The sequence below is a fragment of the Momordica charantia genome (genome assembly GCF_013281855.1).
Source record: "Momordica charantia cultivar OHB3-1 chromosome 6 unlocalized genomic scaffold, Mcharantia_2.0 BLBB01000006.1, whole genome shotgun sequence".
Classification (NCBI taxonomy): domain Eukaryota; kingdom Viridiplantae; phylum Streptophyta; class Magnoliopsida; order Cucurbitales; family Cucurbitaceae; genus Momordica; species Momordica charantia.
In genome coordinates, this window is record NW_028275164.1 from 1,160,926 (window position 1) to 1,175,589 (window position 14,664).

General features: G+C 36.0%; 4 protein-coding genes across 12 annotated transcripts; 2 read left to right on the plus strand and 2 right to left on the minus strand.

Moving 5' to 3' along the window:
* Positions 1-216: 216 nt before the first annotated feature.
* LOC111007486 (uncharacterized) lies at positions 217-1,824 on the plus strand. 2 transcript variants are annotated; one of them, XM_022279869.2, is made up of 3 exons: positions 217-890; positions 1,026-1,174; positions 1,299-1,824. In XM_022279869.2, the coding sequence occupies exons 1-3, from the start codon at positions 596-598 to the stop codon at positions 1,416-1,418; spliced, it is 564 nt and encodes a 187-aa protein (XP_022135561.1). In that variant the 5' UTR covers positions 217-595; the 3' UTR covers positions 1,419-1,824. The 2 variants fall into 2 exon arrangements, with proteins under 2 accessions (XP_022135561.1, XP_022135563.1); XM_022279871.2 differs by having other exon boundaries at positions 1,302-1,824.
* Positions 1,825-3,717: 1,893 nt separating this feature from the next.
* On the minus strand, positions 3,718-5,878 carry LOC111006836 (LIM domain-containing protein WLIM1). The gene is made up of 5 exons (XM_022278917.2): positions 5,513-5,878; positions 4,798-4,894; positions 4,668-4,708; positions 4,452-4,541; positions 3,718-4,182 (listed from the first exon to the last, which is right to left on the minus strand). Exons 1-5 carry the CDS (start codon positions 5,651-5,653, stop codon positions 3,994-3,996), a joined length of 558 nt encoding a protein of 185 aa, XP_022134609.1. The 5' UTR covers positions 5,654-5,878; the 3' UTR covers positions 3,718-3,993.
* A 1,548-nt stretch (positions 5,879-7,426) lies between these two features.
* Positions 7,427-10,535, minus strand: SDH7 (succinate dehydrogenase subunit). The gene is made up of 4 exons (XM_022279817.2): positions 10,336-10,535; positions 10,192-10,254; positions 9,437-9,539; positions 7,427-7,811 (listed from the first exon to the last, which is right to left on the minus strand). Exons 1-4 carry the CDS (start codon positions 10,390-10,392, stop codon positions 7,732-7,734), a joined length of 303 nt encoding a protein of 100 aa, XP_022135509.1. The 5' UTR covers positions 10,393-10,535; the 3' UTR covers positions 7,427-7,731.
* Positions 10,536-11,403: 868 nt separating this feature from the next.
* On the plus strand, positions 11,404-14,155 carry LOC111007478 (Putative thiol-disulfide oxidoreductase DCC). 8 transcript variants are annotated; one of them, XM_088125300.1, is made up of 8 exons: positions 11,490-11,799; positions 12,029-12,168; positions 12,313-12,420; positions 12,684-12,740; positions 13,029-13,094; positions 13,217-13,277; positions 13,580-13,626; positions 13,833-14,155. In XM_088125300.1, the coding sequence occupies exons 1-8, from the start codon at positions 11,646-11,648 to the stop codon at positions 13,926-13,928; spliced, it is 729 nt and encodes a 242-aa protein (XP_087981426.1). In that variant the 5' UTR covers positions 11,490-11,645; the 3' UTR covers positions 13,929-14,155. The 8 variants fall into 8 exon arrangements, 7 of the variants coding, with proteins under 7 accessions (XP_087981431.1, XP_087981429.1, XP_087981427.1 ...); XM_088125302.1 differs by having other exon boundaries at positions 11,496-11,799; positions 13,871-14,155; XM_022279859.2 differs by having other exon boundaries at positions 11,502-11,799; positions 13,890-14,155.
* The last annotated feature ends 509 nt before the right edge of the window (positions 14,156-14,664 follow it).

The window sequence follows — 14,664 nt, forward strand, 5'->3', positions numbered from 1 at the left end:
GTTGTGGGAAATATTTGACATTTTCTGGAGGAAAAGTTTGTCTTCTTTGTGGTCCTGTGGAATCATAACTCTGAGAGCATGACATTCAAAATGTATCCATCCCCATTTCATTTATGATCATTCATATATTCTTATTTGCAAAGTGGTGGTCTCACTTTTAATTCCATTTGTAATGTGGAGGGTGGGGGTATAAAAATAACAAAATGAAAAGAGAAATTATTGGGGGTGGAGAGAGAAATAAGAGAAGAGAAAAGTGATGTGAGAGAATGTATTCATGTAATGTACATATCAAGACTTGAAGTTGTATTTTCACCTTTGGTACCAGATCCTCTGTTCCTCCACCCACCCAATCATAGCTCAACACCTCATAACTTGTTGGACAATCTTGCCCCTCTTTATCAACTGAGTAGCTCTTTTACCCCCCAAGATCTATTAAACAGATAAGAATTTAAGGCTGCAGGTGAATAGAGTGTCCCTAGTGGCTATAAAAAAAGATTGGTTTTTCTCTCCACGGCCTCCTCTCCTGCTTGTTCATTATCCTCATCTCCCACGATTTCATTGCCAGTAGAGAGAGGAAGTAGAGTGTGACGGAGAGATGGGAAATTGCCAAGCCATTGATGCTGCAACACTTGTGATACAACATCCAAGTGGGAAAGTGGACAAATTGTATTGGCCTGTGACTGCTAGAGAGATCATGAAGATGAATCCTGGTCACTATGTTGCTCTTCTCATATCCACCACCATGTTTACACCAAATGAAAGTAACAACAACAGCAACAACAACAACAATGAAACCAGCAGTAATTCAGTTCGTTTAACTCGAATCAAGCTTCTCCGCCCAGCTGACATGCTTGTTCTTGGCCAAGTTTACAGGCTCATCACCTCTCAAGGTCAGTTTTTTTCTAATCTACCCTTCTTCCTCTTTTTTTCATATGTTTTGTCAATTCCATCCCAAAATACTCTGAAGTTTCCTAATTTTGAGGCTTAACTTGAATTAATGGCTTCATTTTATTTGTGGGTTTCAGAGGTTATGAGAGGTTTATCAGCAAAGAAACACGCAAAGGTTAATAAAAACCTGTTAGAAGCAGCAGAGAAGCCAGAGAGGAGGAAAGAACGTGCAGCCACAGGGTCAGATTCAGCGGCCAGAAGATCTGAACCTGAAGACCTTGTTCAGGTGAATTTTGACAAACACCAAAAATATTCTTAATTTTGAAGAAAGTTTTAGACGAATGTTGTCTGTATTTCCAATTTTTCTAAAAATATAATACTTATCTAAATGAACTGCCTAATTTTTCCAGCAGGCGACCAAACATGAGAAAAACAATAGACCAAGGACAAGTACATCGACAACCTCGGCCACAGCCAGGTCAAGAACATGGCAACCTTCATTACATAGCATCTCAGAAGCTGGAAGCTAATCATTTATGTTCCCTATTTCCCACATGGTATCGAGAGACAGGGTGGCAAAGATTGTACAAGGCTCTTTAAGCTTCTCCAGGGAGAGAGAAAAAAAAAATAGCAAAAAAGGAGAGGTAGATTTGAGAAAGTGAATAACAAATAAGGAGAGAGGCCAAATGACCTTTTTGATTCAAGCAGAGAAATTCCAACACATTGCTGATATTAGGGTTCGTGGAGTGGCTGCAAATGAGTTATTTGAAACTTTTTCTTCAAGTGAGATCTTAGGGGAAATGAGCATAGAACTGTGGATAGGAAAGGAAAGGAAAGGAAAGCAGGGTGGGTATAGTAAGGAGTTGAGATTCTTCAAACAACTTTGTAAATTCAAAGTGCTTTTCAGTAATGAAAGAGAGCTCATTTTTATTACCATTCTGTTTCATTCTTTTTCATTCTCTTTTCAATAGTTTCATCTCATCTGTTTTAGCAAAGCTGACAATTGATTGTGCTTATTCTGCTGTGTAAACCTTTGGTTGATTCATAATAACATGAGATTACAAACAGGCAAAAGAGCAACTTTGAATTTCTTTAAGATCTTACAACTCAGGAGCACAGTTGATGTGGATTTGCATCTCCCTCATCTCATGTTAGCTAGGATTGTACGGTCTCAAGTCTTTTCCAACATATTTTCTTGGATCTAATCAAATGGATTAATAATTCTGTCCACTGTTTATTATTATCAGTATTATTTCAAAATGGTGAAATGGGCTGAATGTAGTGGGAAAGTAAAGGGACCTGGAATTATTTGAAATTATGGGTTTACAGTGGCTGTTGGGGATAGGATATTAACGTAAGAGGATTGTCTTGCGAGATTAGTTAGTTCTTAAGATTTTCGAGGTTAGTTAGTTCATAAGATGATTTAAAAGGTTAAGAATTTAATTTTCATCCGGAGAAAATAAAAGTTAGATATAATAGAAAAAGGAGAAAAGATAAATAAGAAAGAGACACTTGCCATGCATGCAAGCAATCAAACCTAAGACAAAATGAGTAAGATATAGTGCAATGTGACAGTGCCCTCGTGCATAGCTACAGTGAAGTAAGATAATTGAGGGCTAATTGGGATGTGATGGATTAGCACTCAACTCCCAGAACTTTATCATCATTTCTGCATATTTTTGACCTCTGATGCAATGATTAACTTGATCCCTTTTTTCTGGGTCTGGGTGAACTTTAAAATAAGAGGAATCTTCCTCAATACCCAAGGCATCATTACTTAAAAATTTATCATTTTTTTCTTCTTAAAGAAGCCAGAGGAATTGCAGACCACAGCAGGAAAAGCACAAGATTCATAGCTTTTGTTTTCTTTTTAGGTTTTTTTAAGTTATTGCTCCACTTCCGGGATTGCTTTTTGATTAGAGAAACAACCAGCAGCTCATCTCCACTTAATAGGTGGAGCGTTCATCTGGGTCTTTAGGATTCCAACCAAACCAAACCAAATAATTATAATTTTACTCAGATTTTCTACAAACTTTGATTGGTTTTACTTCAACTTTATCTCTGATTCTGAACATCATTTCAAACTGCAGTCGTAAATATGAGATATGAAGCAAGTTATCACTTAGATTTTGCACTGTTTAACTTCTCTTCTGACTCAAACCAGCTTTTTACTCTGTTTATCATCCAAATCCATTGATTGATTGCTGAGCTTTTTCAAATTTCACATGTTTCTGCCACTTTCCTGTTATTGACCTCAGTTCAATCCATCTGGTCTTGGTTTTGTTACCTTTTCTCCAATATCAGAGCCCTCAGTTCTTGCAAACCTCTTTTTTCCAAGAGAGACACATTAATGGAATAAAACAAAACAAAGACACCTTCCCTCCATAGTGAATTATGGCCACTGATTTTCTCCACTATCAGTTGATTGTATCATATCCTCTCCACACAACACTACCAAGCTGATTGATAAGAACAATAACTGTTATATTCATTGTGACGCCAAGCTGTTTGATATGTCACTCAAGTTACTGATTATTTGAACTTGGTGGAGCAGGAGAATAAATATCAATAATTTCCAGTTCTACAGGTTATGAGACATATCATTGGTCAGCCATTGAATCTCATTCAGTGACTCCACTGACTCCAGCTGTTAGATAAGAACAATCATTGAGATATGCAATCTCATAATTTTAGCAGATCTTGTTTTCTTGAACACATAAGATCAAAAAGAAAGGAGCTTTCTTCTATGGCAGGACTGACACAAGTATAACCACATCTTTCAGAATGTTTGAATGTGATTTAAAGTTTGAGCAACCATATTCAACAAAATGATGAAACAAAGCAGTCACTTCACATAGAAACAAAAAATATTGAAAACGGCTTCAAGTCTCAATTGAATAGGATAACAAAACATCACAGATTTTCTGAAGTGCTTATGTAAGGTCTTCAGCTCACACTCAAAAAAATTATTGATATAAGTACACTCTATAGAATCGCAAACCCGAACCTGTAAGTATCGAAGAAAATTGTAACTTTATCCACTTCTCGTGCACGTTATAACAGTTGAATCTGACACCAAGTTTTACTCTGCTGTGTTCTCATTTCTCAGTCACTTGCAATCTCTTCATGCTTGTCAAGTTGGCTGAAATTCCCCTTCTGTTTGAAGAGTTGGTTGTGATGATGTCTACAATATAGACGACTTTCGTGTGCTATGTAGTTCGATGGGCTAATCACACATCCTCCATGTGAGCACCTGAAGCAAGATCTGTGGTATGATTTACTATCTACTGCCACCTGATGGGAAAACAAAAGAGAAGTTGAACAAGCCATTCTAAGACAACATTCAAACTTTCCGAATTTGGAACTTCCAAATTTGTCACACTGTCTCAGGTTGTAACACTCCCTTTGGTATAACAAATTTTGATTCTCTCAAGAAAAACAACTATGGAAATGTTGAACCATTTTAGTATTTGAGTTTTTAGGTTCTAAATCTGTTGTCAACTTTAGTGAATTATAAAAAGAGGCATTGGAAGCAGCTGCAGAGCTACTAGCTTTTCATTTACCTTCTCAATTGGATAAACGGTTTTCTTGCAAGTAACACATTTGTCTTGAGTTCCAGCAAATAAACTGGACACCTTGCTATTTGTTTGAACCTTCAAATTTACAGTCAAAAGAAGTTAGCTTTCCATAAGTTAACATCAAGTAGTTAGACATCAGATTATAAGTATTGATTGTGACAAAAACTGCCAAAAAAAAAAAAGAAAAAGTCAAAGAAAAACCTGATTGGTAGACCTGTCTGTTCTAATGGTTCTTGGAGTACCTACAGAGAAGAAGGAAGAAAATGATAGATCAAACAACCAGACGCCATTGAAAACGGAAAAAGACTCAACAACAGCCAAAGTAAAGTACCTTCAAAACTTTTCTCCAAACTTCCAGTCATCTTGAACAACTGATCAAAGTGAGGTTTGCAATACAATACACCTTCAAATGAGGAGTAATTGAACAGCTGCAGGGACAGAGAAACCAGAATTAGTACTGGTGAAACGTTTTCGCGTCTTGGGCACCAACAAAACCACTAATACTTCACGATCCTACTGATCTTAAAACACAGGAAACCTAAAGTAGCGAAATTCCTTGTCAGGTAAGTTCAACCCGCATGAAAAGCGTAACCATCTGAGCACTATCCCGGAGAGGGGCTCGGTGAAATACAAATACATGTACAAACTCAAGTCGAATTAGGTACATATTGGACATGGGAATCATTCAACTGTTAGCCAAAATTACAATACTACAACCAGTCCATAAAAGGGCTTGCTTAGTTATAGATAGAAATGGAAATATGATCATTTTATATCAGTTTGAGATCACACTGAGTATTATAGATAGGATCTGGAAACAGCCATATATTGAGAAGATATGCATCTATTCTATTCACAAAGTCTATTTGTTCTGAATGGTGTAGAAAATCACAAATCAAAAGAATTCTCTTTCATCCCACTCTCAAGCTCTTTCAATCTCCAAAGTTTACCATAAACATGTGAAGGAAGACCCATTATAAGCATCCAAGAGACATATATATCTGTTTTCAGATGAGAAGGAAGAAGAAGGATTTGAGAAGAATTACCTTAAGAGTGCTTTTGCAATGGTGGCACCTGAAGCAGGCCTTGTGGTAGACTTTGTTATCAGCAGTAAGCTGATCAACCAAGTAAACGGTCTTGTCACAGGCCTTGCACTTTTGGGTCGTCCCTGAAAAAGCCATCTTCATAAAATCTGAAGAATTTGAAACAGAAAAGAACTGAACTATCAGCCTGAGAAGAAGAAAAAGAAGAAGAAAGAAGGGAAAGAAGAAGCAGAAGATGTTTCCTTTGCCCTTTTTATGTCGTCTCAGAATTCAGCAAATTTCCCTCTTAGTCTTTGAAAATTTCTGAGTCAGAGATTACAGCTCAGGCACATACAGACAAACTGACAAATTTGCCAGTAATGGGCAATTTGAAATTTTGACCAACATAAATTTACACGTGTCAAGTGAATACTATGTCCCAAACAGTGGATTAATGTTGGGTTTTAATGCAATTTTATTACCATATACGTTTTTGGAAGTAACAGAAGAATCAAGTTTATTTTATGGAGAAGAGGTCAGCTCAGTTACAAAGTTTGAGAGATGATCTGTAGAATGAATTATAGAATATGATCAGATCAATGAGAATTATGATGGCAGATGAGATTTTGGAATAAAAAATTCCATTTCTTTGAGTAAGCAAATGTGTGACAGATAGGAAATGCATGTACAAGAGCTTTGAGAGGGTATACATGACAACTTTCAAGTACTATACACATTATAATTTGTTCAGTTCATGATTTGACATCTCACAAGTCTTCTAACTAATTATTTATGTAAATACAAGGTGTCGAATGCAATATCTTATCCATTGAATTTTAATATTTTTCTCCCTCTTTTAACTTGAGCATAGTTTGACTTATAATATTTTTCTCTCTCTTTTAACTTGAGCATAGTTCGACTGATTAATGTACTTATCTACGACTAAAAAATCGTGACTTCAAATCTTCATCTTCATGTATTGTGCTCTATCTTTAACCGTCGATGATTTTTCTTGTTGACATAACATTTAATGGGAAATGGAGCACTTTGAATGCTCTATGTTTGTGTTGTTGGTTTCTTTTCAATTTAGCTTTACATCTTTTCTCATTCTCCTTTTTAGGCGCCGACTTGGAAGAAAGCTTGAATCGATCTGCCCCACCCACCATCCTTGTTGTCCTATTGCAACAAATATAAACAATCACACTAAATTTTAATTATTCCCACTCTTTTCCATTAAATGTTGTGTAAATAAAAAAAAATAAACAAAAAAAGTCACCTAATCCACCAATTTGCGTCATGAATTTTTATTAACATGCTAGATATTTCCCCAAAAAAACTCTCCAATTTTAACCCACTCAATATTGAACCCACCCACCGCCTAACCTAATTTTCAATGGTAAGGATTAAATTTTAACCATTTTTAAAATATAAAGACTAAATCATTACTCGTAAAAATTTAAGATTACATCGTTGCTTTAATAAAATTTTAGACACTAATCAACAAAAAGAACAACCTAATATTAATATTAATAATTTGTAATCTATTTAAAAAAGGTGAAAGGGTTATTTGTTAATTTATTTTAATAATATTTCCTAAAAATCCATCCATATCAATACTTGAAATTTCTATAAAATTAAGACTTCAAAGCTGCTTGAAATAATAATACAAAAGAAATATTATCATATACTAGAAGCATCTTTCTAGCTTGCCAAGACCAAGAGTTAGGTATTGGGTAACATGCCAATAAAAAACACCAACCAATCTTACTTGTATTTCCATTTTCTTTTTATTTTTCTTCATGTGGATGTGGGTGTTACTGCTAAATAACATAAATATCATATAAGCTAGCCCCAACACCGGATAAATCATGAAACCAATTTAATATAACATGAAAAATTCAAGTTAAACCATCTTCTCTTCAAACAATTTCAGCCACGTGAAAAAGAAAAATCACCTGGTTTATAAAGTAGTTTCAGAACTAACTTTTTGACTAATTTGTACCTGAATTCAGATTCAGTTTACCTTCCACCAAGAAAGTGTTGTTTCAATTATAGAAGTGTATCCTGATATCCCTTAAGATGATACAGAATATCAGGAAAAAAACATATTATTGATGATAGAAACCTAACAGAAATCGGGCAAAGAGAAGAACTTGGTGCTTCGATATCCTTTATTTAACACACAAATGGAAGATAGAAATCCTTTGCCGGACATCTTAATCGCTGCTCGGATACACATTCTATCATGTACTTCCGCTGGCGGTCTTTGCCTGTCGAGCTTCTTCTCGCATGGTTGCCTTTACGTAGATTTCATAGCAACAGCCTGAAAAATATAATAACAAAGATCAAAGATGTTGATTTTGGATAAGCGAGTGCAGAAAATTTATTCCAAAAGAACAAAAGAGAGGCTAGGACATATGACATCTCCTGACCCATCGTCACAGGGTTAGAGGACTCGGGATCATCTTGTTAGCAGAAAGCAAAAGCTCACTCTACCCAGCCACAATTCTAAAGTCTCGTCATGGTGACCCCAAGGGTTGGTGTACCTAGCAATAACTCACTCAAAATGACGTGATCTTGAATGCCTAAGTTTGGCAAGGACCTTATATTCTCCACCACTTATCACTATTGAGGTATTGAACCTTTGTGATGGAAGTATGGGGTGGAGGATGGACATTTTCGCAACTGCAATATTTTTTGGGGAAAAAAATACTTGGAAGTGCTGGAGGGAATTTACTCCATTTAGTCATTGAGTTCAAACGGAAATATTTTAACCCTAAGATTTAGAAAATAGTTATAAATTTGAAATGGTCCCTAAGATCATTGTGCCATTTTAGTGCTATACAGCGGCCATGGAAGAATTAGGCTACTATCTTGACATAAAAAAATTAAGGATGGTCATAGACAATAAGCCACTTCTACGTGTACTCACAACTCGATCCAATTAAATACATAGAAAAAATAGATACCTAATCTATCAACCTGTTCTTAGCTAGTTGTATCATCTTTAACATCTGTGGATAGAATTCAAGGTTCATGCCACTAAAGTCTAAAAGGCACTAACCATAACCTAGCAGTTATCACTATCCTATAATTAAAGAGAATCAAAATTGTGAAGAAAATAAGCCACTTTTACGTCTACACACAACTTGATCCAATTAAATACAGAAATAAAATAGCTACCTAGTCTATCGACCCGTTCTTAGCTAGCTGCATCTTTAACATCTATGGATAGAATTCAAGGTTCATGCCATAAAAGTCTAAAAGGCACTAATCATAACCTAGCAGTTATCACTGTCCTCTAATTAAGGAACCTAGACCAGTTTGGCCAACAGCAGGGAAGTTTGAATCGTAAGTGGTGAAGATAAATGAAATCTTATCTCTAGATTTCACATTTTTGCAAAAATTCTTATAAGATAAATTCAAATTTTTGATCAACTTAAGAACTAGGGTCCATTGACAAACTACCATTCTATCCTACATCGCAATCTCAAGTTCCTTCTTTTGGGGCCATTGATACCCAAAAGAGACTCCCAAGAACACACCATACAAGATACAGCAACGGCCCCTTTCTTCTATTTCATCAGTATCATCATTTTTACCTTCTAAGTTCACTTCAGATACTTTTCATTTTACTTCCTATTAAGAATCAACCAAAAGACAAGCATATCGGACGTTATGGCTAGTTTCGATTTTAAGTGCCTGAAGCCAATTTTCACCTCTAAGAAGCTCCAAAAGATTTGTCAATCTTTATAACAACATACATCATCCAAAAGATTCAACCACATATCATCTGCATCAATGTTGCCACAATTGCAAATAATATGAGATTGCAATTTGTGGCAAAACCCTACTAGAAGTGAGCAGTTCAGAATCTTTATAAATCAAGGACCCCACTGAACAAAGAGAAAAACATTTTATTCAAACTTATGACAAAGATCACAATACCTGCAACGACGACAATTGTTAGAATGTCTCCCATTCTTTTGATTCGAGAGACACCCTTCTTGTGTGATCTGAACCGCCTAAGAGAAGGGTCCTCAGCTAATAACTGCCAGACAAATCAACATGGAATTCAAGGCGACAATAAATCATTGCAATCACAGACTTAGCAAATCTTCAATCAAAATGCAAGAGGTGAACCATAAATTAGGTGGACATGTTTACACATTCACATGCTGAGTAATGTCCTTCATGAAATGTAAGGAATAAATATTTTAGTGCTTAAGAAAGTATCGCTTTGGAAATTATACATGCTGAGTTTAAGAACATACATGCAAACTGCAAAGCAAGCCCGTAACTTTTCCAATACAAGGAAATGAAACACATTTCGCCGCGGTTTCATGTCATTAGCACGGTAACAGATTAGTTTCGAAATCAGCACAGAAACCTCCCTTCCCCTCCCCTCCCCTCCCCTCCCCTCTAATCTAATGGACCTAAATACAGGAGTTCGAGCAGTTTGATCTGAAAAGGCTTCCATCTAAACAGGCGTCGAAAGATTCAGATATCAAAAAGCGAAGGAAACTAGATAGACATCCATACGAAAAAATCTGAGCATGTACCTACGAAATATATTATCATTATAATCGAACTTAACGGAGCAGCAGTAAACTATAAGGAACTAATTATCCAACCGACGGAATTAACCGCTACAAAAACAATCACAGATAGTAAAAAACAAAAATAAAAGTAGACATGCTTACAGCCTTCTCACGAGTCCCTGGTTCGACGTGGAATCCACGGCGCGAGAGTGATGAAGGATCCGCCTATTGGCCAACCAAAAACTCAAAAGATTGAGTGAAAGAACGATTAAAAAAGAACTAAGAGCCGACCAGAGGAGGAAAAACCTGGGATTGAGATCGGAAATGAGATGCGAGAGTGGTTCTGTTGAGGAAAAACGCCATTGTTTCCGACTTGAAGATGCGAGAAGGAAGAAGAGAGCTGTGATGCTGCGATTAAGCAGAAATTCGGTGAAATTAAAAGAATCCTGCGAGGAGGCTCTTCTTTCAGTTCCAGGGAGAATGTGGGCAATATGAAAAACCTATTTTTTTTTTTTACCTCTTACCTTTTATTATTATTATTTATTTAAGTAAAATAGAGACGTAAATTCGAAGTGACTTTGGATCGAACACAAAAGTTAATAATAAAGAGTGTGTTTGATAATTTAACAAATACTTGCATGACACGTATGAAAATATGAAATGACACTCGTCCGAAAGTAACTTTAACCAAAGGAAAATGATAATACGTTAGTAATTATATTTGAAGTGTTGCAATCAAAAGGTTTTGAGTTCGAATTTCCTCCTCAATATATTATACTAAAAAAATATATATTTAAAATGTATGTGTATTCCAACCTTCGATCTATAAGGCCAGAACTTCCTCCACATAATAATCACATGAACGGGTTCAACGTTGAAGTTTGTGGTAACCATCATTCACCTATAAATACTAGAAATAACTTGACATGCACAAGTCTAATAGTAAATTATATGCTAAAATAGTTTGGTCTGATACAAACTTAAGCATCGGAGGTTAGGACTAGAGTTGATTAAGAGAGTATAGGTTTAAACTATACGACGGCCACCTATCTCATAAATTAGTAGTAAGGTCAGACAGTGCGGATTTTGATTTGATTTAAGAACTTTTTACACCATCAACCATCAAATTCTGGTGTAAATAATCTGCATTCATTTCCAAGTTTAAATCTTCGCCCTTAATTAAAAAAATGGTCGAATATTAGTTAATTTATTTATCACTGGGGCATGGAAAAGGGACTTGAAACCCTTGCGACGATGAAGGCCGCCTATCTAAGATCGACATTCGAGTGTTTCTTAATAATCAAATACTCACGATAGTAAAAATGAAAAATTATTTTAGTAATCGCATTGAATCCAAATTTGATCCCCACATTTGTTGAAGTAAAAATAAAGTAATGAAGAATTGAATCCTCTTCGTAAGAACTTCACGCTTTTTTTCCCCAAGGAGAGGGAGAGAGATATATGTCTTGGAATTGAAATTGAAATTGAAATACAAGTGGATCGAGAGTCGCCACGCGTTTAAACTTGCAAGGATCAAGAAGTTGCGAATCAGCCGCATCTCGCTCTCGATTAAGAATGCGTATGGAAATGGAAACCACGAACGAGAAAATTACGACATGGCCTTTGGAGGAGCAGCTGCTTCTGCTACTGTTACGGCATCCAAATTTGCAGGAAGATTTAGCAGTAATCCATTTCTTCTATCAACTAATCACCTTCCCAAGCTCCGCCTCCATCGCACTCCCTTCTCCGCATTTCCAACCAATCCACCTGGTGCGATTCATTCCCTTTCCCTATATTCTTGTGACGTAGAACTTGCTTGAATTGCTTTGCTTGGGTCTTTTGAATGTTGATATCAGATATGCTCGCTTTTTGCTGATTGACACTTGGTTTTACATCTATTGGAGAATATAATTAATGGGTTTAAGCCTTTGAAGAGGGTATTTTGAAAAAAAATGTCGCACCATTCTCACCTCTCCCTGAAGATTGATGATCGATACAGGATTGAAATACCAAATTTGCGCTGTAAGTGGAGCCGCAATAGATCCTGTTTCTTCAAATAAAGAGAATGGAGAACGGTCACCTGAAACTTGGAAGATCAAAATGCTCTATGATGGAGACTGCCCACTCTGTATGCGGGAGGTTGTCCCAAAATATCTCCTTCGCATTTAGATTTAACCTATTGAAATTGTTCTTTGATCGTATAGTAGAATCTTGCTTTTCAAGTCGTTTTTTCTATATGTCTTTACTTGTATGTAATTCTTTGTGAATTCGCTGTACTGTCAGGTTAATATGCTGAGAGAGAGGAACAGGCGATATGGCACAATCAAGTTTGTTGACATAAGTTCAGATGATTACACTCCTGAAGGAAATCAGGGCCTCGACTACAAAACTGTATGATGTTTGACTATTTCTGTTTTCTGAATGATTGAATACTAAGTCAATTATCTGAATTTTGAAAGTTACCGGATTTTGAATGATATTAACTCCATGAACTACAGGACCATAACATCGTTGTTCTTTGACTAAAAGGAAAACAAACAACTACCAGTTACTTTCCAGTTAATGTTGAGTCAAGAGTGTATTTCCTTGGACAAATTTTTTTCTTGACCTCTAAGGAACAGTTATGAAGTTTCGCACATTTGGTTGTCATTCAGGTTATGGGAAGAATCCATGCAATCCTTGCAGATGGTACTGTGGTCAGAGATGTTGAAGTATGCTCTTTTATTCTGCTTCTGTTTTAATTTAAAATCAGCAGTAAAATGATTATTATATCATGGTTTTCAGTTTTCTGTTGGGTGGTCACTTGATGTTCAAGTCGATTATTCTTAGCAATCCAACTTTTCCCTGTCATGCTAAGTTTGAATTTTGACTTTTATCAGCCTCAGCCTCCTTATTCCTCAACTTTTGATCATTTAGTACTTCTCTTGCTGAAATATTAATGTTTGACAAATATTTTCTCAAAAGATTAATCTGTCTTATGCCAACTACTTCTTCTACAGGCCTTTAGAAGGCTTTATGAACAAGTTGGTCTTGGATGGGTTTATGCTGTTACAAAATATGAACCAGTAGGTCTTCTCGAGTTCATTTGGCTTTCAACTTCTGTTCTCCCTGAAGCAATTTTAATCACACGAACTCTGATTTCTTAATGCCTTCACATTGTTGCTAATGAACAGCTTATTGTTCCCAGGTTGCAACACTAGCTGATGCTATATATGGTGTCTGGGCAAAATATCGTCTTCAGCTGACAGGTGAAACACGACCAAAATACTTTTAGATCACATAGTTTCTGTGTCTATAAGGGATCTCAAATGACCCATGTCTATAAGGAAGATTTAACTCCATATGTATGTCTTGTATTATATAACTTCACTTCTCACACATCTAAACCAGTCTTCTTATGTCTAGAACGTTCTGTCTCGCGGTTAATCGATTTTTAGACATAAAAGTATCCACATAAAAGCATTGTAGCTGACATCAATAAAACTTGCGCTTCTTGAAGTTCCTGATGATTTTCAGCATGATTGTGGTCTGTATTTTCTTTCGGTTTCAGGCCGGCCACCTCTGGAAGATATTTTGATAGCGCGGAAGAAAACCAAGGTATGAAATCTATTTTGATGCCTTTTCCTTGGGGTTAAAGACGAGTATATATCCACCAGTTTTAACTTACATCAATGAGTTCTCTGACGAGAAAAAGTTCTTCATTGGTCTATCTTATGGTCTATTAAGTTGAAACATCGTAATTTCGACATTCTTTTCCAGTGTGTTTTACAAAATATAGAAACTTATCTTGTGCTTTTGAGCAGGGAATGATTAATCTTTATATACGTGCGCACATGTTCAGCTTTCTATTTTCTACACAGGATGAAGTATGTAATGACAGCAATGCTTGCAAGATGTAATCCTTCTTGGCAACGAATGCTTCGGGATCTTTGATGATAATTCTCGTTTGGTCGTTCGGTTACTAGAAAGAGTAGAAAATGACTCAAGCTAGTCAATGTAATTAATTTGAAAGCCAGTAGTTCCTCTTACATTCTTGTATACATAGCTTACAAAATTTTCAAATGTAATTTGGTAAGAAATCATTGCTTTTCCTAATGAAATATATTGATTTGAGATTCTAACAGAACGCCACTGGAAATCCTAACCATCTACAATTTCATCTCGTTGTTTCCATTTGCATTTAGATCATCTTTCTGTTGAATTTCTGAGTTTAGGATGTAAACCTCATCACAATATTTATACCATTTCATATTCTGGAACGTTTACTGTATCATCTGAGGAGGGATCGTGAGTATCTAATTCTTACTATTATATGGTTCCTTGTTTCTAAGTTCCAATGCAACTTCATATCAAGAACATGTTTGAAGCCTTTTGTAGTATGAAAGATGACAAATTTAGCCTCAGGAGCTTACTGTTACAGTCATGGCAGAGGCTTCAAGGACACTGCTGCTGGAAAATGTAAGCCGTTGGATTCTCCTGCATGGATTTATTAGTTCAAGCATCAAGATGCTTTCGGAGAAAATGGAAGAATCACTCTTCCAAATAAGCTTCATTTCTTTGCATAGGGTAACTAACAGTCAATCCATCCAATTGAAATCAATCAAAGCAACATTGCAATCGACATCAGACAGTTTC

What these genes read in the sequence shown, in the direction of transcription:
- LOC111006836 (XM_022278917.2), bottom strand. Translation starts at nt 5,653, where the DNA reads ATGAAGATGGCTTTTTCAGGGACGACCCAAAAGTGCAAGGCCTGTGAC. An exon ending in TTTGGAGAAAAGTTTTGAAG is followed by an intron (nt 4,709 to 4,797) that starts GTACTTTACTTT and finishes TCTTCTCTGTAG; the next exon opens with GTACTCCAAGAACCATTAGA. An exon ending in CAGACAGGTCTACCAATCAG is followed by an intron (nt 4,542 to 4,667) that starts GTTTTTCTTTGA and finishes GTAAATTTGAAG; the next exon opens with GTTCAAACAAATAGCAAGGT.
- LOC111007478 (XM_088125300.1), top strand. Translation starts at nt 11,646, where the DNA reads ATGGCCTTTGGAGGAGCAGCTGCTTCTGCTACTGTTACGGCATCCAAA. An exon ending in GCCCACTCTGTATGCGGGAG is followed by an intron (nt 12,169 to 12,312) that starts GTTGTCCCAAAA and finishes CTGTACTGTCAG; the next exon opens with GTTAATATGCTGAGAGAGAG. An exon ending in AGGGCCTCGACTACAAAACT is followed by an intron (nt 12,421 to 12,683) that starts GTATGATGTTTG and finishes GTTGTCATTCAG; the next exon opens with GTTATGGGAAGAATCCATGC.
- SDH7 (XM_022279817.2), bottom strand. Translation starts at nt 10,392, where the DNA reads ATGGCGTTTTTCCTCAACAGAACCACTCTCGCATCTCATTTCCGATCT. An exon ending in ATTTCCGATCTCAATCCCAG is followed by an intron (nt 10,255 to 10,335) that starts GTTTTTCCTCCT and finishes GTTGGCCAATAG; the next exon opens with GCGGATCCTTCATCACTCTC. An exon ending in CAGGGACTCGTGAGAAGGCT is followed by an intron (nt 9,540 to 10,191) that starts GTAAGCATGTCT and finishes TTTGTCTGGCAG; the next exon opens with TTATTAGCTGAGGACCCTTC.
- LOC111007486 (XM_022279869.2), top strand. Translation starts at nt 596, where the DNA reads ATGGGAAATTGCCAAGCCATTGATGCTGCAACACTTGTGATACAACAT. An exon ending in CAGGCTCATCACCTCTCAAG is followed by an intron (nt 891 to 1,025) that starts GTCAGTTTTTTT and finishes TGTGGGTTTCAG; the next exon opens with AGGTTATGAGAGGTTTATCA. An exon ending in AACCTGAAGACCTTGTTCAG is followed by an intron (nt 1,175 to 1,298) that starts GTGAATTTTGAC and finishes TAATTTTTCCAG; the next exon opens with CAGGCGACCAAACATGAGAA.